The following is a 26,848-nucleotide window of genomic DNA, read 5'->3' on the forward strand; positions in this document are numbered from 1 at the left end:
CTTCACTGCCTTGTAACGACCATGTAACATGCTAGCCAGTGTTGCTCCTCCAAACCTATAGTAAGCATCGACAGGGTCAGCATGTGTTGTAGAGGGGATTACATGCGCATTAGATGAAGCCAGATTCTGTAAAAATGTGTGACTGTGTCTAAGGAGCTTGTTATATACTTCCATTGAGAATATGAACACGAATATCTTGGCAACTTCATGCTCGAACTTCCTTGCCTGGTAAAGCTAACCCACTGCTGTCTTGCCTTAACTCGAGTAATAGTGGTGGAGTCTTCAGAATCTAAATTCAGCTTTACAAGGTCAGTAGTGTCTTTCATGAGTAGAATGCTACAGTATTGATGCCATTGGAACTGAAATGCTATGAATTTGTCCTTATTCTTAGCACAACGTTCATACAGATTGGCAAATGCATTCTTCAAGAAACCTAAGATGAAGAATATATCCCAAGGCTCAAAAGATAACGCAAATTCTTTGACCGATTTGTGAAACTAACTTCGAACGCGTGACATCCATAAAATATGTTGTAATTGGAGTTAACGGCAGGTTGCGCACTTCCTTCATCAGATATTCCTATTCTTTCTTGGTGACAGCCTTTCGTCGTTGTACTTTCTTCATCAGTCGCTTGTGGGGCAACTCATCAAAGTCTGGTGATGTTTCCACAACAATTTCTTCTATGCCAATATCCGCATCTTCCATTTAAAGCGCTTTAGAATTTCTCTGCTGAGATAGCATTTTTGTGACTTCAGTCAGTTGGAAATAGTTACACGGTCAATTAACACCTGAATAGTGGTAACCAGTACTGCACATCATAACTTCGCACTACACGTTTGTACAGGCTATACCAGAGTAGGACACTCTCCTCTCTTTACATTGAACTCTTGCAACAAGCAATCAACAATACTCTAATAAAACAATCACTTAGAAAAAATTAAGATACACAAAAAGCTACTGAAACATTGATACATTAACATCATTGCAGCCACCACCATTGATATTGCAAAGGTTGCAATGTACTATTCATACTTAGCTGGTATTTAGTTTAATGAAGTATAATTGAAATATGGCCAATCCAACTACTAGATGTGTAGTAAAGTCGGACAACTACAGAAAAGAATCTTTACTTTGGGCAGTGGATATGTTCTTCAAAAGAACCAGAATACTTGGTACCATTTTATTCATAGTGAGTAATGTGGAATTCTTAGTGGTTGTAAAGTTATGGAAATTTATAAAAGTCAAATATGTTGACAATAGCTGTCAAACGGCTAAACCTGTGTCCTAGGCTTTGCTAAGCTAAATCTTTAGTGGGTAAATAAACCATAACAATGTATTAGTCTTGATTAGAATGTGTATTTTTATTATGTGTACAGTAGCAGAAAAAAACCCCATTATACAAGCTATTCTGTTTGCATTGACATCCCACTTTCAATAAGCAATTTTAAGTCATAGTAACCCCAGCAAGCTAAGTATCGTCCTCTGTATTGTCGAAAATAGGTTATGGCCACTTGGAGGCAAGGTATAGTACAGCACTGTCAGTTGCCAGAGCTCAAGCCAGAGCTAAAAGCTATCACAGTCAACAGGCTAGCAGTGGTATCAGATTTTTTGATACACCAAAATAAATAATACATACACCTCACCTCTAGACCATACAAAATACCATGCAGCACTAAAATCCAACGAATGCACTTATAGAGAGCAATCCACAGACGAGGCTTGAGACCTTTCTTAACACGTCCTTCTTCCTGCATCCAATACCTATGTAAACAATTACATGCATACACTAATAATGGATACACTACAGTCTTGCATGCACGCACACATGCACACATGCACACACAACACAGAACATAAACAGCCTTCATTCATTAAATGTAGGTTTATTTTCTGTAGCAGTTTGTTTGCTCACATGGGTGTGGACAGACACGCAGATACACAGTTTTCTCAAACCAATTCAGAAGACCAGGTGCATGCCCATAGCCAGCCAAAGGCCAGCTGTGGGTATGCGCCTTGTTTTAATAAGCTACTCTAGTGGATGACTGAACTACTCTAATAGAACAATAATCAGTTTTAAAAAGAACACCGTATTTACTCAATTTGTGCTCCATAGGTACCATTTTTTTGCCCAAAAATAAGGATAGATCCCTTCAAATAGTGCCGCACTGCGGTATTATTCAAGGGTACACTACTAATATTTAAACTACTACTATAGCTATTCTGCATTATAGCTTTATAAAACAATCACAACAAATTGCTTCTATACAGGACCTCAAGTCCTTGTAGCACTACCATGATGAGTTAAAATTTGCGCCATTGTGTTTGCCATGAATAGGGGAATCGATTGCTGTGTTACGTTTTGTTTTACCTTTCTCCACTACATACAGTATAATTTAAAGGTGAAATCAGCAAAGAAAGATCGATCACATACTATCGCTTTGATGTGACACAAAAAAATGGTCACATACAGTACGGTATCGCTCAAATGCAACATTGTCTTGTGAGGGTGTGAGTAATTAAAAAAACTTCCTAATTAAAGGGCGTGGCACCCATTTTGCTTGCAAATATTAATCCCTAAAACGGGATAAATACTTGCGAGTGAAATTGTCGCAAGGTGATGTGTACGTGGAGGTACTCCTTGCAGAGTTTGTTGAAAATCTTTTGCTGACTTCTCACCTTGGATAAACATTATTGATAACAGTGAAAACAACAGAATGTGATATGATCATGATGCACTACATTCCATCTTCACATGTATGTGATCCTAGACAGACCACACCCTTCATTACTAATCAACGTGTACTTATTTTGCCAAATTTAATCAATGCATTTTCATTTTATAAAATTTGGCAAATATTTCATCACATGTCCTTAATACATATCATATTTCCTTGGTTAAATGCCATACCTTCAATAATAGTCACACTTGAATGGTAACACAAAAGATTTGGAGAATAAGGGCTTAAGTGCTATATGGTCAATTTACCAACTAATATCCAGAATTTCGATTACGTGTCAGCCGTTTGACCTTAAATCGAGATGGAGATTAATACTAACGGTATGAGAGCACTAGTATAGAGTAATTACAAAAGTATAATGCGGTACTATTTGAGGGTGTGGCATAAATCGAGTAAATACGGTAACTGAGATTATAATGAAACTACATACTGTATTTACTTGATTGAATGCCATGGCATTTATTACCTTAGTTCAAAATGCAGTGACTGTTTAAACATTAGTACCAGATGCTTGAAAATGATGTTTAATCATGACATTGTAGATTATAATTAAATAAACAGGAATTTGAAAAATGTGTGATTGTGTCTGTCAGGTCACATATAGCATATAGTTACTATAACATTAACAATGTAAAGTATGTATGAGATTAATTTATAATTAAGCAATCTGATTGGTCGCCAAGGGGTCAGCAACAAGATTAAAATCCCGTAGGCCGATACTGAAAATCCTTATGAAAATTCCTGAGATCTATCATTCCAGGAATATGTTGGATATTCCCGGAAATTATGTGCAGTTTCTTATGTAATGTTCGTTTCGAATTCTATGGTCATTTTGAAGGTGAAATCATTCCAAAAGCCTTGGAAATCTCTATAGACTTTTCAGAAACCTTGAAATCTTTGCTAATATTGAGTGCTAATTGGTTGGCTGCTGACCCCTCGTTGACTCCACCAGATTCTCACAACCTGGTACAAGTATAAGATGCTAGACAAACCAGGCCTTTCATTTTTTAATCAAATGGCCAGCTGCATGCTTGAAAACCATTTCTTACATTGTGAACGTAGCAACATGCCAAAAAGTTAATGACTGCAGTACCATAGCTAAGTCATTAGAATGAAAAACATTCACACTTTTACATTGCAAGGAGAAATTTTAGTCGATCCAAGCACACAAAGGTCACTGTACAGAGTTTACTTACACGCTAGCACATGTAAGTGAATGCCTCTATATAGTCAACTGGTATACTTTTCTAATAAAATTCTACTCTCATTTCTGTGTGACCCTTTGTTATGCAGTTGAATGGCATCCCAGTGTAAAAGGTATTTAGCAAAATTGATATTGTTGTGTAAGACACAGTAATATAGTAGTTACTCGTATGCATGCAACTAAGGTAGTTGCCAAGCATTTTTACACACCTACAACAAGGTGCACAAATGTACTATTTATGGTACTAACTTGTTAAAGTTTTTGTGCAATTCTTGTGACCTGGCCTCCTCTGGTGTAGCATAAAGGTCTTCATGTTTTAGTTCACGTTTATACCCTTTCCACATCAAGGAGTTCAACCAGCTGAAATGAGGTGGGTAGAAACACTATTGGCTTTTAACAGATACACTCACTGAAAAAAGAACAACGAAATCCATCCGGCCTTTTTTCTAGGATTTTCTGCTGGCGATTCATATTTTATAACCGAGGTGTTAGTAGCCATTGGACACCTCTTGAGAGTAAACCCAACAAATAAATGTTGCGAACTTCTGTTTTCGAGTGCAGTGTGACCTCTGGCCTCCGTCTGGCTCTCGGTCTGCGGGACAGGTTTTCGTGTACGACGAGGTGTACGACAATATCCGTAACCGCAGTCCTATATCTGTTGATCTGCGATTGGTGGATGTTTAATAGTCCTGTGTCTGGCTCTGTTCACGAAAAAGGTCGTGGAAATAGTAAGTATTAGCGTTGCACGTGGTTTAAATTCAAATTAAACATGCACGCGGGAGGGTGGGCATTATTTTGATGTTTGTCACATGTTGTATTGGTACAGGCCTGCCAAACTAGGAACCAGAAAACCTTGAGACTTGGTCTTGACATCTGGAATGGACTGCTGTATCTGCAAGCTATTATAGGCAGACACAGCAAGTTGCAACAGCCCCCACGCCCATACATTGGGCAGGTAGACCACCTTTACCATGCAACACATAATTATACACATGCCCATCTTCATTATAGCATTTAAAACATGTTGTACATCACTAGCTAATCTATGCATGGAATACCTAGACCTGCAGTAAGTGTGTGCACGAGTCTTGTTTCACCAGCTAGCTACATGTACTTACTTGGAAGCCACTGTGTTGAAAGTTATTGCTGTGAAGTTGCAACACGTAACTGGACTATGGAACATTCTTGATATAAGTCACTAGGTGCTTATAATATCATGTGATGACTTATAGATGTGTCAATTTCATCCTAGAGACTGAAAGCAAATACAGTGCCAAACACATACCATTTGTATAGGTTACAAACCCAGGAAAGCAGGTGCTCTTGTATGGAGCCTCTTGTGTGATGCGCAAACCAAGTGCTTCGGGGTTGGTATTCTGATCAGAGTTCTGGCCACTTAAAATCAACTCCAGATCTTGCTCCAAATACTCTCCAATGCATTGGTATTGAATAGAAAGCCAAAGGCAAATCCTTGCCACGATGCCCGCCTTTATAATCACGTGATCTTGCCTCTATTATTAGTTGTACCACAATTGCGTACCCAGGGAAATCCCCTGAGAACTGGAAAAGGCTAGGAAAGGACATTCTGAGAGCTTTGACTCTGGCCTGAGCTTGAAAGTGAAAGAAATTCGGTGAGTTTTATGGTGATGATCCATGAGAATTGGTTGGCTTAACTAAAAATCCGTGAGTTTAGAGCTACTGCTTGTGAGACCTTGAGCTTGGTAGTGAAATCGTGAGTCTCACAGTAAATCCGTGAGGGTTGGCAGGCCTGTTAGTATTGTGACATCCCAAAACCAAGGTGTGTGTGCACAGTGTACCCAAGTGTGTCATGTATTGTCTAACAGGAGGTAGTCTACATAGGCCAGGCAAACTTTATTACTTAAGTCATTTTTCATTAGGCAGGTTATATAGTGCTGGCATTAAAAAAACTTAGACAAAAAAAACCTAAGAAAAGCAAGAGAAAAAAGTTGACTGAGCTGGGGTTCAAACCTGAGCCTCCATACTCATGGTCCATACTTGTAACCACTGTACCACTGGTGCTGCAGCTACCCACTTTCCTTAGTTTCTACCTTATAAACGTCCAACTGAAGTGACTTTTAAATATATAACAAGGGTGAAGAAGAAACCAAAGCTGAACCCGACCCTAACGCTAATAACTACTTGTCGTGTACCTTAAAGTACAAGACCTGAGGCAGACCACTGGTTGTGTGCCTTAAGTCGTATACGTTAAAGAAAATACTCCAAATCAAGCTATAAAGGTTAGCTAAAGCCTTTTAAGAACTAGTACTTGCGTTTTACCACCGTTTCTGAGGTGGAAATGACATTTACTGTGTTGTAAAATGATAGCCAGCCTTTTTAGCATCAAAATATGTGTGCACATGATTGACAACAGCAATAATGAAATTAGAGGCTTGGGGTCAAAAGGGATGTGGGCGGGGATAAGAAACAATCAAGTTTGTCTGGCCTAACTTAGATTAGAACACCAGTGTGATAACCTACTGATCAACCTACTTTCTGGTGTAGTTTACACTTCTCCATCATTAATGAACCGTATAGGAGAGAATATTGGATACAGTATTATTTCAATGTACTCTTCAGCATCTCCAAAACTGGACTATTCATATCACAATGTCACTTTGCAAGTACAATCATCATCGCCATGCCCTTGGTCAGTTGCCAATTACCTCCAAGTGAAATGTCGTTCACCTATACACAGTCAATATTGTCACCCCTCCTGTTTTGTTTGGGCCACAACATTCATACAGAACTCGATGTCCTGCATACTTTGTCCTGTCCTTCATACAGACAATATTTGAAAGATGGCTGATTTTTTTAATTTTTAATTTCATGAATAAGCAATGTCGGGGGGGTCGCCAACAGCTGGGGACTGTTGTACACTTTCTTAAAAATCCATTAAATATTTAGAAATCCTGCAATTTATGAAATCGTATATTTTTGTTTTTGACTACTCTTGTGCTCCTGTCGAGGTTCCAGTTGTCTACTGTTTCGTTTATGTCCACAAGTGAAACATCCTGGTGAATAATAATTAGTATTGTATTTAGAAATATTTTTATATTGGAGAAAAAAAATTGAAGTTTTGCGGGTGCACTGACGATGACCCTTCAATCAACATATTTGATTTGATTGATTTTATTCTATTGATATTATTTATCCTCGTACTATTAGGCAATAACTGTTCTTGCACAAGCTTACAAAAATCAAACAAAACATACAGAGATCATACACCACTACAAAACAAATCAAAGTTAGAACATTACAAACTGGCTATAAAAGCACCTCTAAAACTGGACTATTCACATAATGTGGAGTTTTGTCAATATTTAAAATTACATGTGAAAGATTTCCTGCATGGAACTCTTGTTGTAAACCCAACAAAAAAGCCTGATGGTGCTTAGGTGGCCACCATTGTATGATTTTCATGAAAAGCATGAAACTATGCCGACAGTTGTTACAGTACATGTGCGTATATGTTCAGTACATCTGTGTGTACACTTTCTGTATGTGCTAGATAGTTTTGACATAATTATATGGTATAGTTATGATCTTTTGGTAGGTCTTAATATTGTGTATAATCATAATACAGATGTCAACAATGGAAAGTGACGAGGCCACTGTCAAGTCTCCGAGTGATGAAAATGGTACAATAATTTCATCCTGTCTTAGTTGCTGTACTAAATTTGTTTATTTTGTCTCTCTAGTCACCATATCTCACACATGGGGAAGCAAGGGCTACTTGGACGCCAGCTACCCTTCCCCTGATATAACTGTATGTATTGTTGGTGATGAGCAAACAGGAAAATCGTGTTTAGCTCAGACACTAGCTGGCAAGCAGTACACAGAGATTAAACACTCAGCATATTTTCCTGAAGCGCTGAAAGTCAACATAACACACACTGTTAACTGGGTGGGTCTGACAGAGCAAGAGAAGATTGATGACCTCCTTAAGCAGATGATCCAAGAATCCAAACACTGTGCAACTCAACAGATTAAGGCAAAAAAGGAAGACACATCAACTACGTTTGTTCCTACTCATCCTGATAATACAAAGGGCATGTATCTGCTGCCTATGCCTGAGTTTTGTAAATTCACAGGAGTCACAGAAAAGTACAATCCTGGTAAGAAATTTATCACCATTTGGGAATGTGACGGTTCAAAAGTGTTTCATCCTTACCAAAGTTTGCTGCTGTCGCCTGAAATGGTTTGTGTTGTTGCGTTTGATGCCAGCAAGTTACACGACCGTAACACTGATGATGTGCACTCTGCTAAAGCTGTGGTGAAGGGCATCTGTAATTGGATGGAAATGGTTACTAGTCGGCTGTGCAAGAAGACCACGTCAGATGGTGCCCTTTCTGAATTTTATCCCACCTTCATGTTTGTCGGCACCAAACTTGATTTGATGGGCATGGATATGAAAGAGGCCGAGGAGTTTGCTCGTAAATTGATTATTCCTCTTCTCCAGGAGGAGCTGGCTAATAAACCATATGCCAGGTACATCGTGGGGTCTAAAAATGGCCGTCTTCTTTTTGAGGATGATCCGTGTGTTTTCTTTTTGAGCAATTTAGATGACAAGCGAAATCCTAAAGTTATTGCCACCATACAGAAGAAGTTGATTCAAGCTGCTCCCCCACCATCTAATCGGCCTACATGGTACACGAGATTTGAGAGGGAGTTGATGGTTTATGCTTGTCGAAAGAGAGAGCGTGAGCCTCGTAAGCCTAATGAGCCTGAGTGGTCATACATATTTAACAAACCAGACATCTTCACTCCAAGCCTTGCACCGATAGAGGAAGTTACCACAATTGGGAAAGATTGTGGAATCACCAATAGTAAGGAATTGCTGAAAGGGTTGCAGTATTTACACCAGAAGGGTACATTTCTTCACTTTACTGAGGTGCCCTGTCTAGCTAAAGCAGTAATCGTGCACCATCGATGGATTACCAAGCTACTGACGTACATACTGTCAAACATATCATGTCATCCAGCTGGCCCTCCACTTGGGATATTTGCACAGGAGCGAAGTGAACAAGGCTTAATGAATCAAGAACTGTTGGATTGGTGTATTGAAACTTTCAACAACAACGAAAAGCGACATGGGGAATCTATCATGGATGTAGACAGCAAAGAAATAATGCAAATGTTTTTTGGGCATCGCCTTGCCATTGAAGTAACGCACACAGCTCTAGTCGATAAAACTAATGACGACTGTAGGAAAGGTTTGCCGGTATATTTCATGCCCTATTTTCTTGAATTTGAGGAGAACAGAAAGCCTAACCAGGACACCTACATTATATTGTATCATTTTCAGTCTGGCTTTATTGCTGACGTTCTCTTCCACAAGTTAATGTTTAAGTGTGGTGAATGGAGCAAGGCCATTGAAAGTGAATGTTTGAAGTAAGCCATGCATGTATTGTTGGCTGTTGTGACCATTAATTCTTTGTAGGGCTTCTTACAATTGGATCTGTATGGAGTTGGGCAGGTATCAGGCGTACCATTTCCGTTGTATGAAAGAAGATGCTGTGATCAGATTAACTATTTTGCCATCACCAGAGCTCACCGTGAAACAAGAAAGAGAGTCAGTTATAGAATCTAACAAACTGATTGCTTCTCTGGCTGAATTCATGCGAGATTTAATACCAGAGTTCACTTCAGAGGCAGGGGCAATTGCTGCTGTTGAGGTCTATGTACCCTGTCCAAAGTGTGATAAACTACATATTAAGATTGAGAGGGTTGCACTGTATGGCTTTATTTACTGTCCATACAATGAATGCCATGTTGACGTGACTAAGTATTGGAGACTACTGTCATTTGGTATGTTGAATGGACAAATGTACATGACATAGATGTATTTGTAATTGTGTAGGAGTTACATCTAAAGGTCTGACTGTTAAGGGTCCTGAACGTCCAAAAACAATTCCAGCCTTTGCCACATTGATGACACAAGGTATGTAGTAATAATAGCAGTTTGACGTGTTACCATTTGTGTATCACTAGAGCCCTCGATGAAACTGTTGCACAAGATTGTCATTCCAAGAATTTTAGAACGATGGAGAGATGTTGCTACATATCTCGAGTATGATATTCCTACAACAGAGGCCATCAAAAAGAATTGTAGGGAGGATGACTGGGATTGCTGTGTGGAACTGTTGAGGGACTGGCTGAGCACAGACCATGGCAGTGCACCAAAAGTGTGGCACACTTTGATGGAAAATCTTAAAGAGAACCCAACCTTCAGGCCTACTGTTGCTGACATAGAAAAGGAGCTGAAAGACCTGGCTTCAAAATAACTTGCCAGCTTTATGTTGCATGCATGCACACTTAGGTTTTCACTTATTTAACTCTAGACATGAAAATAAGCGCGTAAATAAATTGTAAAATAAGCGCGTAAGTAAATTGGAGCTGGTTAGAAAATGTCGTTGCTAGATGGGCCACAAGAAATGGATTACAACGATAAAATATTACAGCAGTTTCTTCTACCGCAAAATGCTACTGATTCCCCGGGATTGTCTCCAGAAATTCCTTACCTTTCGAAACAAGTAAAGCCCACCCCGGGATTTTGCTTGAAAACTAAAATGAGCAACGATGAAAAGGTGTTTATTAATGTTTGCCATTCTGAAGAGTTGCCAGAACCTCCTGATATCAGTGACGAAGAATTAATAAAGATTACGGAGTCGCAAGATCCTTCCAGATTCCGTGTGCCGATCAGTCTTGGAGAACCTCATGCAGAAGTGGACCACAGTGGCAAAGGCTGCTCGGCCTATGACGTTATAGTGAACTCGGAGTTTTACAAGAGAACGCAGAATCGTCCTGTGTTGAAGGATTTCCTACTGACACTGACATTAGAAGGATTGGAACAAAAGTTTAACATTGTGCTATCCAGAGACTGTAAAATTTTGAAGAACAAGAAATTTTTAGGGTCAGCTGAAACACAGCATATTAGGCAGAAGCCGAAGCCATCAATTATAGAAGTAGAACCAAAAAGTGATGCCACCACAAAGAAACCATTGATTACAGAGCTAGATGATCAAACTAGCTCCACAGCAGAAGAGCCTGTGTTTAAAATAATACGAGAACCGTTAGAAGGTGATGCAGAGTTTTTAATCATGGAAATTCAGCTACCAAAACTGACAACAAGTAAAGTAGCAAAACTTGAAGTTGGTGAGGATAGAGTCGTATTTCATGCTCATCCTAATCTATACCATTTGGACATTGATCTACCCTACTATGTTGACAATGAGGAAGTTGGAGCACAGTTTAACAAAACAACTAAAATATTAACCGCTACAATACCAGTAAAGTGTTTAGCACCATTCTAGTATGCAAGGGTAGTGTGAATTTAGCCTCACATGTGTTGGGGTCCTCAAATTAAATAGCAGGAGACTGCTTTATTTATGTCATGTCACATTTTACCTGTAATTGAACATGGTGGGAGTGTGTGTGTACAGAATACAGAGGTGAACAGTACACTTTACAGTAGAGCTACCAGGCAAACGCATAGCAAAAACACCGGAGTACCTAAAATTTATGGGCCTGAGAAATATGATTACAAAAATGTGTATAGCAATAAGCATGGGTGCACGAGCTTGGACAAGAAAGATTCATATTGCTGAATGCCCCGTGTAGCTGTTATCATAGTTTCAGTCAGAAAATCGTTGTGTGTGTGTGTGCAAGTTAAGACACTTCTTCAGCCTGCTGTTTTGAGTCAGCCAACATTTGAGCTTGTGCTAATAGTTAAGTATTGCAAAAGTTATTGGAAATTCATTTTAGCAGAGTGCTTTCTCAGTGGGCACTGCATGCATAGGCTATAGTAGCTCTGCTGCATGAATATAGTGGGTGGAGCTAAAGACAACATAATGCCGGTGTAAGCTGTCACACTGACATGTTTCAGTTATTTCGTTACAATGGTACCATAGATATTATATTCTTCGTACCGGTGAATCTGGTAATACGGTTTTGACCATAGTCACGTGGTGTCTCCTTATTGTTTCGCGCAGTAAGCTCGACCCGGAGGCAAAATAGAAGCGCGTAAGTCTTTAGGAGATCTGGCCAATAATACATCTATCAGTGAGGTGAGTTATTTACTAGAAATAGTTGCGTAATGCAAAATTGCCTTGACTTAAAAAAAAGATAGTACACAAGTTGGCGAGTCGCCCGCTTTATATGGGCGGGAAAACTTTGGGGCTCCAATCCGTCATCACTTTTTGTTCCGAGTTTTGTTCTCATTACGTAAATCTGGTAGTCGTGAACTATCTATTATACTTGTATCTTTACTTTCACCAAAATTAAAATATATAACAAGGGATAGTCACCTCCATACCACCAATTGATGCACTTGCGACCGGGATCAAGTAATCAAAAGGTATTTTTGCAGTGAATCAAGCGATCAAGCCTTGATTCTTGATCGTCAACCGTAAAAGCTGGAAAGAGAACCATCATAATTAATAAACAATACGTTATTAGTCCTCAGTCTCATGCTACCAGTCAGATCAAGCAAAATTAGTAAATTCTCGTGTTGCCCAAAGGTACTTGATCGCCACTTTTGGAAAGATGAAATCAAGTGATCAAGGCAATATTTCAGTGATCAAACTTTTGATCCCAGTTGCGAGCGCATCAATTGGCGGTATGGAAGTGACTACCCAATTTTAGTGCGTGAATTTGGGCTACAGTAGGATTGATTGTGTGTCCCTCTATGAGTGATAACAAGAGGATGTCGCTTAGACTCTTCATAAGTCGATCTTTGTCAATAGTCAAGGTTACAAAATAATGTTATAACAGAACGAAGAATTTCAAAACCCACAATCAAAGTTTGATAAACCAGTCCTTGATGTATAGAAACAACAATAACTTCATAGTTGGCTTATTGACAATTAATAACTTAATAATGTCATTTTTAATTCCCTACAACTAAAGTGAAAATCTCTAATTGATTATTTTAACCTCTCAACAAACAGCAAAGCCGTTATTCCTTGTTGGAGTAGCAACAAGACATGTAAAACACGTACAGTTACAAGGAAAATTAAGTAAGCAGGACAACACTAAGTAACTACAGATTATGTATATATATATATAGAAATCGTTCTTACAATTCCTACATGTAGATTTATGGTACAAAAGAATATAGTGTCTGTCAAGATGGTTGTAGCATGCATGAAATGTGTTTGTTTTGTACAATAGTTTATTTCATTTGAAATCACAAAAGCAACATGAGTTCTGAAGGTGATGATGAACGAGGTGTGGTGTCTGCGTGGTATTTATTTGTGGCTAATCTTGTGTGTTCTAACTGTTGTTTAGTGACCATATCACGAGCATGGGCAACTAAAGGATACCTGGAGTCCAGCATCTTGTCACCTGACATTACTGTATGTATTGTTGGCGATGAGCGAACTGGGAAGACTTGTTTAGCCCACACGCTAGCTGGCAAGGAATACACAGAGGTTAAACACTCGTGGTATTATCCTGAAGAGATGGAGGTTAACATAAATCACACCATTAACTGGGCAGCACTAACAGAGCAAGAGAAAATTGATGACCTTCTAAAGCAGATGATAAAAGAATCCAAGGACTGTGCGACCAGGCAAATCAAGGCAAGGAAGCGAGAAGCTTTGATAAATCCCCCAACCTCATTTCTTTCGCCCACTTATCTTGAGCACAAAGAAGGAGATTATCAGGTGCCCATGCCTGAGTTTTGTCGATTCACAGCTATCACAGAAAAATACAATCCTGGTAAGAAGTATGTGACCATTTGGGATTGTGATGGCTCCAAGATGTTTCATGCTTTTGAGAGCTTGCTCATATCAACTGAAATGGTTTGTGTCATTGCATTTGATGCTAGCAAGCTGCTAGAACGTAAGGAAGATGAGGTTGGTTCTGCTAAAGCTGTTGTAAAAGGCGTGTGCAAGTGGATGGAGGTGATCAGCAGTCGTCTGTGGAAGAAGACCACCTGCGATAGTGCCCTGTCAGAGTTTTATCCCACGTTCATGTTCGTTGGTACCAAACTAGACATGATGGAAATGGATTTGAAAGAAGCTAAAGAGTTTGCCTTTGAAAAGATGATTTCTCTCTTGCGACTGGAGTTGGTGAATAAACCATATGCCAAGTTTATAGCAGGTTCTAAAAATGGTCGCCTGCTTTTTGATGAGAATCCGTGCATTTTCTTTTTGAGCAATTTAACCGACAAGCGAGATCCTGAAGTTATTGCTGCCATACAGACGATGGTGATGCAGGCTGCTCCTCCACCGGTGGTTCGTCCTACATGGTACACAAGATTTGAGAGGGAGTTGATGATGTATGCTTGTCGAAAGAGAGAGCCCCCACCTCCACCAAAGGAGTACTCAAGGTGGACATATTCTTATGACAAGCCAACCATCTTTACACCAAGTCTTGCACCTATGGAGGATGTGGAAAAAATAGCAAGTGAGTGTGGCATCACTGAAAAAGAAGAAATTTTAAAAGCGTTAGAGCATTTTCACCGCAGAGGTATTTTCCTTCACTACAGCGATGTGCCGTGCCTTTCAAAAGCATTGATTGTGCACCACCGATGGATCACAAAGTTGTTTATCTACATTCTGTCTAACCTACGTTCCCATCCAGCCGGCTTACCAATGGGAATGTTTGCACAGGAGAGAAGTGAAAATGGTTTTTTCTACCAGGAGTTGTTGGATTGGTGTATAGATACTTTTAAAAGTAATGAAAAACGACACGGCGAGTCCCTTATGGATGTGGATGGCAAGGAAATAATGCAGCTATTCTCTAAATTCCACCTTGCCATGGATGCAACAGAAACATCATTGGTTAGCAGAAGAAGTGAAGACTACAAAGCCGGGGCAACATTTTATTTCATGCCTCACTTTCTTGCTCCAGAGCCTACAAGACAGCCTAATCCAGACAGCTATTTATTGCTGTTTCATTTTCAGTCTGGCTTTGTTTCTGACGTACTTCTTCATAAGTTAATGCTGAAGATTGGTGAGTGGAGTAAGGGTATTCCCAAGTGTGAGTGTATAAAGTAAGTCATTTGATAACATGTGCAATAGTAGAATTATATGCTAACTATTCTATAGGTCCTGCTTTGATTTCCTTTTTATGAAACTGGGGAGGCACCAAGCTTACCATTTTAGAACTCTTCCAGATGAACCTGAAATACTTAGGTTGACAATTTTGCCATGGCCAAAACGTGATACCTCTGCAGAAAGGCAGGCTTTTGTAGATTGCAACCGTTTGATTGCTTCAATGAGGCATTTCATAAAAGAGTTGATGCCTGAATTAGTCACAGATGCTGGTGTTTGTGGTGCAGTTGAATGCTACCTTCCCTGTCCAAAATGTGATAACCTTCATATTAAACTTGAGAGGGTTGCAATGTATGGCTATATATACTGTCCATTTCATCGCTGCCATGTTGACATGACCAGATACTGGAGACTTTTCTCAGTTGGTAAAGTCCTACATGTACACTGTAATGTGTGTACTTATATGAAATGTTACAGGGAAAACAGCTGAGGATCTCACATTCAAGGGCCCACAGCGTCCTAAAACAATCCCGACGTTTGCTACATTGATTACACTAGGTATGTAATTGGTGTAATTATGCTGTAGTTTTGCTTTTCATGAACCTGGCAGGTCACTTTTTTTTTGCTAAACTAGATGCCCTACAAGTTGAGCCACTATTGCACTTTTCAAACTCTAAGAGCCATTCATGTTCTAATTAAACAGTCAATTGCATAAACGTCAGGATGATGAAATCAACAGTGGTGCCATGATTTGCTGCAATGATGTTAATGTTAATGAATTTGGATTATATATGACGTGGCATTACTGTCATTATTAAAATTTACTAATCACTTTAGTGTGTTTGTAATTACATGGGGTTGTGTAATTACACCCCCCTGAGCTGTATCAGCTACCTATGGCTGTCTTGCTCAGTACTAAAATCCAATCCAATCTTTATATCTACAGGAGAACTTTATTGTATGTTATAATTGAATTGCTGAACCAAATTTGCAACTGTGAAAGGTGCTTATGGACATTGATGAATTAAAAATTGACGAATTTTAGTCAATTTTTTCTTTCATCAAAATTCCTGTCGTAACTACCAAGAGGTTCTCTGATGACCATATAAGGTAATTTTCGAGTTTAATTTACAAAAACTTTTGAAAACTGTCAGCTGTTTCAAAAATTCAAAAGTACAAATTAAAGCTGAGTAGTGTTATATAGTTCAGCTTTCTGAGGGCAATTATCCTCACAATTAGCCAGTACCACCAGCTCCATCACAGTGGATGAAAATGGTACATTACAATCAGTAGCGACATGTCCAACTATAATTTATAGTTTAATCACAGACAGCACACACGCAGATCATGGCGAGTAGAAGAGATCCGGTACCAAGTTCACTGTGACAACAAACAAAAAAAAAAAAAAACTGGGTACAGATCATCTCATGGTGTGCCCAAATACAATAAATAAAAAACATTGTGACACGAGAGCTCCATGTAGTGACATTTGACTTCACAGTTTCATCCTAATAATTAGGATAGTCTCGTGTGGTCCACCTCAATTTAGGAGGGCAGCACACTGGACAGTGATGTTTTCAAGTTGACTCAAAATTTAACTAATTTTCAGATCATTCCTTTAAGCAGATTACCTAGGTGTGACAACAGTTCATATTAACATTATCATATCATTCCAGTTCCCTTCCAACCTGATAACACTTTGTGTTTTAAGCGGTTTTTATAAAGTACAAAAAAAAACAAAAAAAAACAACAATTTTTTGGTCCTTTGTATCTCAGGGATGGCTGAGGTGATTTCGTTCAAATTTGGTATGTGGAGTGGTGAACTCCACTGCAAAAAGTATTTAGTTCAGCACAGAGCTATGTATATGAACAAAATGTTCCAATCAATAACACACTTGATGTGGCTTGTTAGCTTCTTAGGCGACACATTACTATGTGTCTTGATGTACACTGATCACGACACCTGTGTAATTCAGCACTCTAAAATTTGTGTCTGGCTATATAGTAAGGATGTTAGAGTGCTTGGTTGTGGTGAATGTCATTTAGTGCTAAATTAAGAGAAATGTCAATTAGAGAGGTTTCACTGTATTAATACTGGCTTCTTATTTATTGTATCGTTTTTCTTGTTTCATTAGAACCCACAATGAAGCAGCTACACAAATTAGTCATCCCAAAAATAGTGTCAAGTTGGCGGGAGGTTGCAGGATATCTTGACTACACTAGCACAACCCTATCATCCATAGATAAGAGCTGCAACGAAGACCAATGGGATTGCTGTGTGGAGATGTTGAGGGACTGGCTCAGTACAGACAATGGCTGTGCACCCAAAGTGTGGCATACACTGATGGAAAGGATGAGACTGACCTCTCGCTTTCACCTTATTGTAGACGAGATTGAAAAAGATTTGAAAGAGCTGTCAGAAAAATAACACTGTTTATGCTTTACATACACTACGCTGGTTTATTTCATTATAGTTTTATTTGTTAATTCATAAATAAGAATTGTTGTGAGCACGAAAAATCATTGATTTTTGTGTTTTAATTTTTCTACTGTCCATGCTATTTCCTTTAATTTTTCAGACTCTACAGGACCAGTTCTCTTTACCATACTATGAAACACTGACTGTTGTTTCTGTAGAAGGTTGAATGGTGTATCAAACTCTATCACTTTACCAGAAGATAAAACCTACAAATCAACAACATCTACACAATTATTCACTATCATCCTAACCCACCAGTACTCTATCAGAGTCCATTATTGTTTCCAGACGGTGAGCAATAGTAAGGATAGTACAATGGTTGAACTTCTTGCGGATCATCTCCTGAATTATACCATCCGTTCTGCACTCAATACATGTCACCATCATACAGTTCTCACTTATAACATCTTAGTAACTCACATTAGGTCAACATTTGCAGTTGCTTCATCAATCACAAGGATCTTGTTCCTCCTCAATAGTGCTCTTGCCAGACACATCAACTGTCTCTGACCCACACTAAAGTTAGAACCACCTTCAGACACTTCTGCTTGCAGCCCATTCTTAAACTTTGCAATAACTTGCTTGAGATGTACCTGGATAATAATATCACATAGAACAGATTTAGAGGTGTGTCATCATCAAACCTCTTCCAATGCATCCCATAGTTGGTGATCTTCAAGTTCATTGAATGGGTCCAAGTTATACCTCACAGTTCCACTGAACAGTACTGGGTCCTGTATCATACATACAATAGTCTAAATCTCACTACAATATACACAACACATCATCACCTGTGGAATAATTGACATCTTCTTACGAAGATCATGTAGTCCTATGTCTGTTATTTGTATTCCATCAATTTCAAACACTCCTTCTGGTTCTGCTAATCTGAACAATGCTGACAACAATGAAGACTTGCCAGCTCCAGTCCTACCCACAATACCAACCTAATATATAATGTATACACACAACTTGTCACAGTCTAATAGTAATTAGTTATCAACCTTTTCACATGATTCAATTCTAAAAGATATTGACTTCAACACATAGGGATAATCAATGGCATATTTAAATTTAGTGTTGTGAAGTTCAATCACTCCTTTGTCAGGCCATTGAAGAGGAGGAGCTTTGTCATGTGGAATAGTTTCCAGTTCTGCTTCACTTTCTAGTTGACCATAAGCCATGACTCTCTCCACTGATACCAACTACAAAAATTACATTAATTTTCTTAAAATATGGTATAATTTATAGGGACCTACCAAATTCTCAATTTCTGCATTTGTTCGAATGAAATACTGAGTGACATTTACTAATGTTACAGCATAAGCTATTGACAGTCCCACTAATGCTGGATCAAGAGCTGTAAATAACAAAAATACACTAAACAAAACATTGCATGGTTGTTGCTACAAATTTATATCTAATGTTGCCAGTTTTTGTTGAGGTTTGGCAAAGCATACAATAATTTCTTGTACATGTGTAGAAAAAATAGTTACCCAACTAAAAGTACATTTATGAGCTACGTATATGCATGTACATTCAGTAAAAAAAGGTATCTATCTATTTCACCAATTAAATGTGTCATCCCATACAGCTTTATATAGTAACATGCAATACATTACCACATGCACACACGCACACACACTTTCTGCCAAAGGAATTGATACAAATATTACAGCAATCAGAAAAACTGATCCAATCCAATCCATTCTCATTCCAAACCAGCGAAATGAACTGATCTTTATGTACCATCCTTTGCTGTGCTCATTTTGATAGAAGTGCAGTTTGTTAAGAAAATTTGTCTGTTCCTTGTATGCTCTGATAGTAGACAATCCTTGAATTGTAGCTGAAATGTGTGAATACAATGGACTACGAGCTGTGTAGAGAAATAGACTAAACATAATATACATCTCACTACTCAAAGTTTACCCAAAGCTTCGAGTCTTTGTACACATCGTGACGTGTGCAGAAAATAGTGTCGGAACAACAACATTGCTGCAACAATCATGACAGCAGGAATTGTCAGCCAGTAGTTAGCCAAGAATGCAATCAACATGATTGCAAATAGTCTCAGAAGATTCTATAAAAATATGCTCACATTCTCCAACATGAATATGCGTGACATTACAGTAATGCAGAGTTGTTTACTATGCTACAATACTAACAATGAAGCTTTGATAGAAAAAATGAGGTAATAGCAGATCCATTAATCCAACGTCAGTTGAGAATCTGTTTAGCACACGACCTAGCAATGAAAATACTTACGTATATAGATATTAATTAATTAATAAATGCTTACCAACTGGATTGGTGTCAAAAAACAGTATCGGTGCACATAAAATCTTAATGAACATTTTGTTATGTAAATTACGAGCAGCAGCCAGGCAAGTAGATAGGCTGAACGATGCTCTGACCATTACAAGTATCACAGCACCAGTCAGAATAGCTCCAAATATTCCAATTCTTTGGTGAGTCGTTAAATTAAAACTGGATGTACCATTGTCAACTTTTGTAGCACAAGAGCCACCTTCACTGGCCCTATGTAAATTGAATATTGAACTAAACATACAGTGTAAATTAATAAAGCACTCACCACTCTGACAACCACCAATCTGCAACCACAACACTACCCTAATATAAGACATTTGAATAGGGATCATAGAAATAAAAAGCAATGAAACAATGGAGGTCATCTACATATGTGGCTACACTAGTTTAATTCCTAGTACGGTAGTACTGTATAGTAGGATCATGGAGGTTTGGGCTTTCTTGTCCTTCAATATCACCCAAAAACAGACAGCCTATTCCTGCTTCATTTTCAGGTATATTCTACCCATCACACAGCGTTACAAGCAAAGAACAGTGCAAGAAGTGTCTCTGTGATCAATCCACTCACTACAGAATTTATGGACAATTCTTTTAACAGCCAGCTTGCACTGAAGCCACTGTACGTTACCACAAATCAACACCTTTGAGGCAGTGTAGAAAGAAAAGAGACACAAAGGAAGACAAAGGTTAGTCCATGATGCATGTACTGTAGCTGTTGCAGTTGGCAAAAAGGAATGTAATGATGTTGAACAGAAGCGTCAAGCATAGTTAAGTTATACTTGCATCAGTTAGCTGAAAATTCAGTTAAATTCCATAGAAACTTGCTGGGTGGCATTTTTGGGATTGGTTATGCCTAACCACCATGGGGAGTAAGACAAGACCACATGCACAATGAAGCACTAACAAAATATTTTTATTAAATGTAGTCATACTACTTGTTGACAGTAATAGATCGTACAACCAACGATTGTATTGTAATCATTGATGACCACTGTTATCATTGACAAAGTTGTGACTGCCAAGCATCATCATCATTGTAATTCTAATTATTCCATAACGGCAGCGTCTTTCCAATTGTGAATCGCACCATTGCATACAACAAACTAAATAGAACTAAAATACATATCGAGGCCCATTGACCGTCTACTTTTTGTACAGGGTCTATTCAGCTCACATGAAATACCTTCAGTACTTGTGCAACATTATTATGTATTCACGTGGTCTTGTCCTACCCCCCTGGAGAATAGCCGTTCACTTCCCAGTAACTGATAGTCAGGGGTACGTTTAATCATTATGATTGGGTTGATTGTAGACACATTTCTTGCACTGTTCTTTGTTTTGTAATTGGTGGGAAAAAGCTGAAAACTAAGCAAAATGGCTACAACCTTTCCAGTAATTGGTAGTCTGGTGCACATTATGTATGTCTGGCATGCACTGTAGCTGCTGCTGTTGGTGAAAAAGCACATCTCAAGCCAAGAACAGTGAAGAAATCAAGCTCGTAACATCAAGAGTTCATAATATAAGTATTATGAACTCTTGGTAACGTTAACCATAGTCAAGTTATACTTGGCTGGAGGCATCCGTCAGTCCATTAGTACAAAATTCAGGAAATTTTAAATTCCATAAAACTTGTTGGGTTGCTCAAAAGGCATTTTTGGGCTAACCAATACCACCAAGCTGTTATGAAGGAAAACTTACGCTGGTTTTTGGATGATATTGGCAAGAAAACCCAAATCTCCATGATCTCTACTATATAGTACTGACAAAGAAAGCAATAAAATTTCTACATTACATCATGAATCAATTCTTATTCTTCAATCTAACATACCTCAGCTGCTATATATATTAGTATGAGGAGGATGGTTGATAAAATATTTCCACCTTCATAAACATATCTCAGATAAGTCCAGTTAGAAATAGTTCCATGAGCCTTTTCTTCCTCCGGCATAACATTAATCATGTTCTATTATAAGGAAGGATATGGAATTTCATGTTTTCTTGCTCACGTGAGTACATAAACACATGTACACAACCACACTGCAGTGAGCACATGAATAAATTACTTCACCTTCTGTTTTGTGTTATGATGAGTTGATGATACAGAGTGTAAAGATGGACTAGTGTATAATGACACTTCCTCCATTACTGTAGTGAAATGTGAATCTGGTGGATCATCACCCTCAGAGTGATTTGATCTAACACGTCTTCTTGTCTTCTCCACTGGTAACAATTGTGCATGACTTGACCTTCTCTCAGTTCCTTCATCTGTTTCTTCTGTTACATCATCACACTCCTCTACTACAATATCTGGGGCTACTATATCTGTTGATTTTCTATTATCCTCTACATCATCAAATAGTTCAGTAGGGTCAACACCACTTGATGTTAACTCCTCATAATTTCCATATCCTTGTACACACCCCTACTTAACATGCAAATAACAACATTATCATCACTTTGTCTAGCTCAACACACAAACCTCCTTCAGTACTAGAATACGATCTGCATGTTCCGCATATTGTAACTGATGGGTCACTAAGATCACCAACTTATCAGCTAACACTCCACATATACACCTTATAATCATAACACCACTAACATCTACAATCCATTACTACATTAAACATTCTATACCCATCAAACAGGTGTCTGCTCACTGTAGCATCTACTGCACTCAGAGGATCATCCAACAACATGATGTCACTGTCCCTGTACACAGCCCTACATACAACACATTACACCATCACTGCTTCTCACATGGTCTACACACACCTGGCAAGGTTCACTCTAGCCTTCTGACCACCACTAAGGTTCACTCCTCGTTCTCCTATCAAAGTCTCATCACCAAATGGCATTTCATCAATGTCCTACAGTATACCGTATTTGTGATTCAAAGATTTGAAGACATTGCATTACCTTTACAAGAGAGCAACACTCCACTACCCTGTCATACCAAGCCTCGTCATAATCTTGTCCAAATAAAATATTTTCTTTCATTGTTCCAGAAAATATCCATGGATCCTGACTTGCATAAGATACACTACCCTCAATGTCTACTGACCCATCCAATGATTCTAGTTCTCTCAGTAGACACTGCAGTATTGATGACTATAGTAGTAGTAAAGTATGATGGAGATCAGTTAGAGTAGTCAACTAGTAGACAACACACCTTTCCTGATCCCACTGGACCAACTACTGCCAGTAACCTGTTTGACTATATCATCATCTTATAATCTCACTTGACTGTCTACCAACTAAACACCTCACCTGATCTACACTGAAGTTGATGTCTTTTAAAACAACTTTCTCTCTATCCTACAAACATACACACATGAAGATACTGTATATGTTGTTAAACTCTAACATGTGTCCAGGATGCTGTTAGATTATTGACTATGATCCTGGGAGTTACTCCATTGGACAATGATCCATGTCCACTATCATTAGTGACTTCTTCATTGACCAACTTAAGAGAAGGCATCACATTAGGGGAACATGATCTACTAGTTGTCTTGACTGGATCACTATCTGTACCAGTTATTATATCACCAAGTTCTGGTAGTAATAATAGTTTCTGTGAAAAACATACTAAATGCATACATGGTAGTGCTATAAGGAAGGAAAAGAGCAGGCCACTGTCCCTCCTGACAGTTTTAATTAATTCTTTTATAAGTAGCAAAAGATGGTAGGGGGAGTAAGGACTGTTACTGGTGGCAGGTCCCTTGGAAAACAATCTGAATAGCTAAGAATAGGAGCTGAAAACCACAATATACTCTAATAGAGCAGTCATTAACGTAGCATCATGACAACTATTATAATGAGGGACACAGGCCTAAAATTTCTATCCTAGTAAGCCCCATGCACTCATTGCATAATACAACGATTTTTTATTGAAGGTTTATGTGAAACCATATATTTCTTCATACAGTGAAACTTGTCTATTCTCGTCACTGTTGGGCCAAAATTTCCAAGTAGATGGCTGCATTACACATGCAGGAAGCTTTGTAAACAAACAATACATTAGAGCACTATTATACAACCACAAGTTTAGGTAAGTGACAATTAGACATTGTATATCTCCTACAGTGCAATAAAGATATCTGAAATTATATTTCACCCAAATCTAACAACATGGACACTAAGATAAATGGCCACACAACCCACACAACCCACACCACACATACCTCAATCCTTCTATAAGCTACTACGAGCTCTGCTGCTGCACGTAGGAACAAGATAATGAACTGAACACAAAACAACCTTAAGATAATAAATAACGTGACGGCTGTAAACACTTTCTTGGGAGTAAGAGTGTTCCCCAAACCAGCATAGGTGGAGAATATGGTAAAACTCAGTATACCAAGTGATGTATAGTGTAATGTGTAGTTGATGCTTTGAATTATACCAGCTTGAACGATGACCTTGCTCTCTTCTCTGAAATTAAAAACAAAAATTTAGTGTATAATGAAGTAAACTTTGCACATACTTTCTTATTTCCTTAGTGTAGTCATGGAATGCCCACTCCCAGGCATACATCTTGATCAGTCTCATACCACTGATGATCTCATTCATCACTCTCACTCTCTTGTCTGTCACTTTAGCTGACTTTAACCTATACAATTACCAATGGTGTAACTAGATCTAACTATTATATTTACAAAGTGACCTCCATTTGGAATAAACACGTGTTAAAATGTATTGGACTGGAGGCTGAAGAACAATCACTGCTATCCCAGCTAGACAACTGGGGCCAAGTTCTCTCCATAGCAAGTATGTAACAATTGGTAGATACAAAGGAACAATGCACAAGACAGAAGTAAACTCAAATCCCTACACATAATACCGCATGGTTTATGATATATTATGATGGAATCACATACAAATTCAAATCTCTTGGCATCATTAGAGACAAGGTTCACAATGTGCCCAATTGATAGTTGACCAATGGTTGAAAGGCTCATTCTCAACACCTATAAATTAAAATGAACATACATGCATATAAGTTAAATTTGAGTGTGTGTGTGTGTGTGTGTGTGTGTGTGTGTGTGTGTGTGTGTGCGTGTATTTGTGTCGCTGTGTGTCTGTCTGTCACTGTCTCTGTGTGTGTCATTGTGTGTCACTGTATGTTGCTCTGTGTGTGTGTGTGTGTGTATGTGTGTGTGTGTGTAGTGTGTGTGTGTGTAGTGTGTGTGTGTGTGTGTGTGTGTGTAGTGTGTGTGTGTGTGTAGTGTGTGTGTAGTGTGTGTGTGTGTGTGTGTGTAGTGTGTGTGTGTGTGTAGTGTGTGTGTGTGTAGTGTGTGTGTGTGTAGTGTGTGTGTGTGTAGTGTGTGTGTGTGTGTGTGTGTGTGTGTGTGTGTGTGTGTGTGTGTGTGTGTGTGTGTGTGTGTGTGTGTGTGTGTGTGTTAAATACACCACCTTTGTGTAGATTGCTCCTGTTACTATTATTCTGCTCAACATTCCAATTTTGTGTGCAAGATAGAAGGCCCAAGCATGGACCACTGCAACAATCAGCGAAGCCAACATCATTCCTACTGCATAAAAGTAAGCATCTCTGGTAGCTACCTCTATTTCTTCCTCTTTCACAGTGATTAGCTGAGAATCATTCCCAGCCCTCAATAGAGACAGTTCTTCATCCAAACCTTTTTTATCACAAAAGTATTGTGATAAGTACCCTACAAGCAGAGCTTGTCCAGTTAATGGTACAAGCTGGGGAGAAGACATTGTCAGCATTATAGCACTTCAACATGTTGCAATGATCACCTCAGCGGTAAACACTACTGTCTGCAATAGTATAGTTAATCCAAAACATTGCATCAATACAAACCACAGTCGAGGCTTTGATCTATGATTTTTCTCATAGCTCCAATACCTGTATACCACAAAACCATTATAACAGGTCTTCATGAAATGCCAGCAATTCCCAGCTTTACAAATTAGCCAATTGTAAACCCATTCTCAATTTAAATCCTTACCTATTAAAACATTTCATAAGTTCTTGTGATCTGGCTTCTCCAGGCACTGCATACAAGTCTTTCTGTTCTAATTCTCTCCTGAACCCAAACCAAAACAAGGGATCCACCCAACTAAAAAGAAATGAAGTATATGAGAAACCATAACACAGACAATTTTATATGCAGCAATATAGTATATATAATTATACATAACCATCTGTGTTACTTGTAATTGAAGGTTTCAATGAGTTTAGCTGGTATAATATAGTTACCCTGCCCTCTATTGTGCATGTCTGTAATAAAATAGCTATACAACTTTAATTTATAGTCAACCTAGAGGTCAGACATTTTCCTGTTTTCTGTTGCACTACCCTCACAGTGAGCCCACACGACTTTTAACCACCATTAAACTTCAAATAGGCCACATAAACTTAATAGTATCCTAATCTGCACCACTGTCTTCCTACTCATCAAGGATTTTTTGTACCATTGGTGGATGAATGCAGCCATTAAACACCTTTTAAAGTTGGTAACTAGCTAGACCAATCAGTGAACTATCTAACATAATGTAAACTATGTTGTGAGTTTTAGTTTGGATTTGTTACCTACTCAAAATAACACTATAGTATTCGTCATAGAAACTGTGCAGTCAATGACTTGTACACTTTATAGTAAGCTTGTAGTCAGTATTTGAACTCCAGCAGCTTGATCATATCATGGTAGTGAAGGGGGTATAACCATAGATATTAGAGCCTGACGGAAATCTAATATCTATTCTTCAACCTAGGGGGAGCCCCAACATTAGCTGCCAATTTTATTTTAATTATACATCATCTCGTAAATCATGTGTAGCTATATTTATTCGTACATAATATAACCTGCCTCTTAATCATACCAAAAAAACAGTCTCGAAATTAAGTTCGCTTTCTTTCGTGGGTCTTTTGCTGGGACCTCGAACACAAATTCATTGTCTAGGCGATCGGTGGGTCGATGCTTCAACATCACTCCGTTCATTTGAACAGACCTGTTACGTTCTGGCTAGCGTTCTGGCTAGCGTTCTGGCTAGAATGCTGGAGGATAGGTAGCTCGCCCTCGCCCTTTAACAAAATTATAAGTTGTGCGCTTAA

General features: G+C 38.6%; 5 protein-coding genes across 8 annotated transcripts in view; 3 read left to right on the forward strand and 2 right to left on the reverse strand.

Moving 5' to 3' along the window:
- LOC136268432 (ATP-binding cassette sub-family C member 4-like) overlaps positions 1 to 4,586 on the reverse strand; it is a 30,273-nt gene extending 25,687 nt beyond the window's left edge. The window contains exons 1-3 of the mRNA XM_066063774.1: positions 4,353 to 4,586; positions 4,192 to 4,302; positions 1,644 to 1,761 (exon numbers count right to left, since the gene is read on the reverse strand). Coding sequence (XP_065919846.1) covers positions 1,644 to 1,761; positions 4,192 to 4,302; positions 4,353 to 4,441 — 318 coding nt within the window. The 5' untranslated portion in view covers positions 4,442 to 4,586. The remainder of the gene's footprint in view (positions 1 to 1,643; positions 1,762 to 4,191; positions 4,303 to 4,352) is intronic.
- LOC136268434 (uncharacterized) lies at positions 4,516 to 10,303 on the forward strand. Of its 2 annotated transcripts, none has more exons than XM_066063779.1 (6): positions 4,516 to 4,670; positions 7,547 to 7,601; positions 7,662 to 9,354; positions 9,404 to 9,771; positions 9,824 to 9,904; positions 9,955 to 10,303. In XM_066063779.1, exons 2-6 carry the CDS (start codon positions 7,547 to 7,549, stop codon positions 10,245 to 10,247), a joined length of 2,490 nt encoding a protein of 829 aa, XP_065919851.1. In that variant the 5' UTR covers positions 4,516 to 4,670; the 3' UTR covers positions 10,248 to 10,303. The 2 variants fall into 2 exon arrangements, with proteins under 2 accessions (XP_065919851.1, XP_065919852.1); XM_066063780.1 differs by having other exon boundaries at positions 4,558 to 4,670; positions 7,517 to 7,601.
- Positions 10,304 to 10,323: 20 nt separating this feature from the next.
- Positions 10,324 to 11,699, forward strand: LOC136268436 (PIH1 domain-containing protein 1-like). The gene has a single exon (XM_066063782.1). It carries the CDS (start codon positions 10,371 to 10,373, stop codon positions 11,274 to 11,276), a length of 906 nt encoding a protein of 301 aa, XP_065919854.1. The 5' UTR covers positions 10,324 to 10,370; the 3' UTR covers positions 11,277 to 11,699.
- Positions 11,700 to 11,932: 233 nt separating this feature from the next.
- On the forward strand, positions 11,933 to 17,510 carry LOC136268435 (uncharacterized). Its single transcript, XM_066063781.1, has 6 exons — positions 11,933 to 12,029; positions 13,135 to 13,191; positions 13,252 to 14,962; positions 15,018 to 15,388; positions 15,441 to 15,521; positions 17,099 to 17,510. The coding sequence occupies exons 2-6, from the start codon at positions 13,164 to 13,166 to the stop codon at positions 17,389 to 17,391; spliced, it is 2,484 nt and encodes an 827-aa protein (XP_065919853.1). The 5' UTR covers positions 11,933 to 12,029; positions 13,135 to 13,163; the 3' UTR covers positions 17,392 to 17,510.
- LOC136268430 (ATP-binding cassette sub-family C member 4-like) lies at positions 17,362 to 26,848 on the reverse strand. 3 transcript variants are annotated; one of them, XM_066063771.1, is made up of 29 exons: positions 26,617 to 26,848; positions 25,743 to 25,853; positions 25,531 to 25,639; positions 25,186 to 25,476; positions 24,651 to 24,740; positions 24,437 to 24,600; positions 24,257 to 24,382; positions 23,955 to 24,204; positions 23,135 to 23,344; positions 23,038 to 23,085; positions 22,940 to 22,984; positions 22,687 to 22,878; positions 22,543 to 22,637; positions 22,405 to 22,491; positions 22,250 to 22,346; positions 21,839 to 22,192; positions 21,599 to 21,733; positions 20,036 to 20,073; positions 19,742 to 19,980; positions 19,608 to 19,687; positions 19,372 to 19,522; positions 19,088 to 19,318; positions 18,702 to 18,802; positions 18,447 to 18,647; positions 18,234 to 18,389; positions 18,087 to 18,176; positions 17,863 to 18,035; positions 17,698 to 17,803; positions 17,362 to 17,648 (listed from the first exon to the last, which is right to left on the reverse strand). In XM_066063771.1, the coding sequence occupies exons 1-29, from the start codon at positions 26,733 to 26,735 to the stop codon at positions 17,484 to 17,486; spliced, it is 4,254 nt and encodes a 1,417-aa protein (XP_065919843.1). In that variant the 5' UTR covers positions 26,736 to 26,848; the 3' UTR covers positions 17,362 to 17,483. The 3 variants fall into 3 exon arrangements, with proteins under 3 accessions (XP_065919843.1, XP_065919844.1, XP_065919845.1); XM_066063772.1 differs by having other exon boundaries at positions 26,746 to 26,801; XM_066063773.1 differs by lacking the exons at positions 25,531 to 25,639; positions 25,743 to 25,853; positions 26,617 to 26,848 and having other exon boundaries at positions 25,186 to 25,268; positions 25,333 to 25,420.

The sequence above is a fragment of the Dysidea avara genome, chromosome 10 (genome assembly GCF_963678975.1).
Source record: "Dysidea avara chromosome 10, odDysAvar1.4, whole genome shotgun sequence".
NCBI classification, from domain to species: domain Eukaryota; kingdom Metazoa; phylum Porifera; class Demospongiae; order Dictyoceratida; family Dysideidae; genus Dysidea; species Dysidea avara.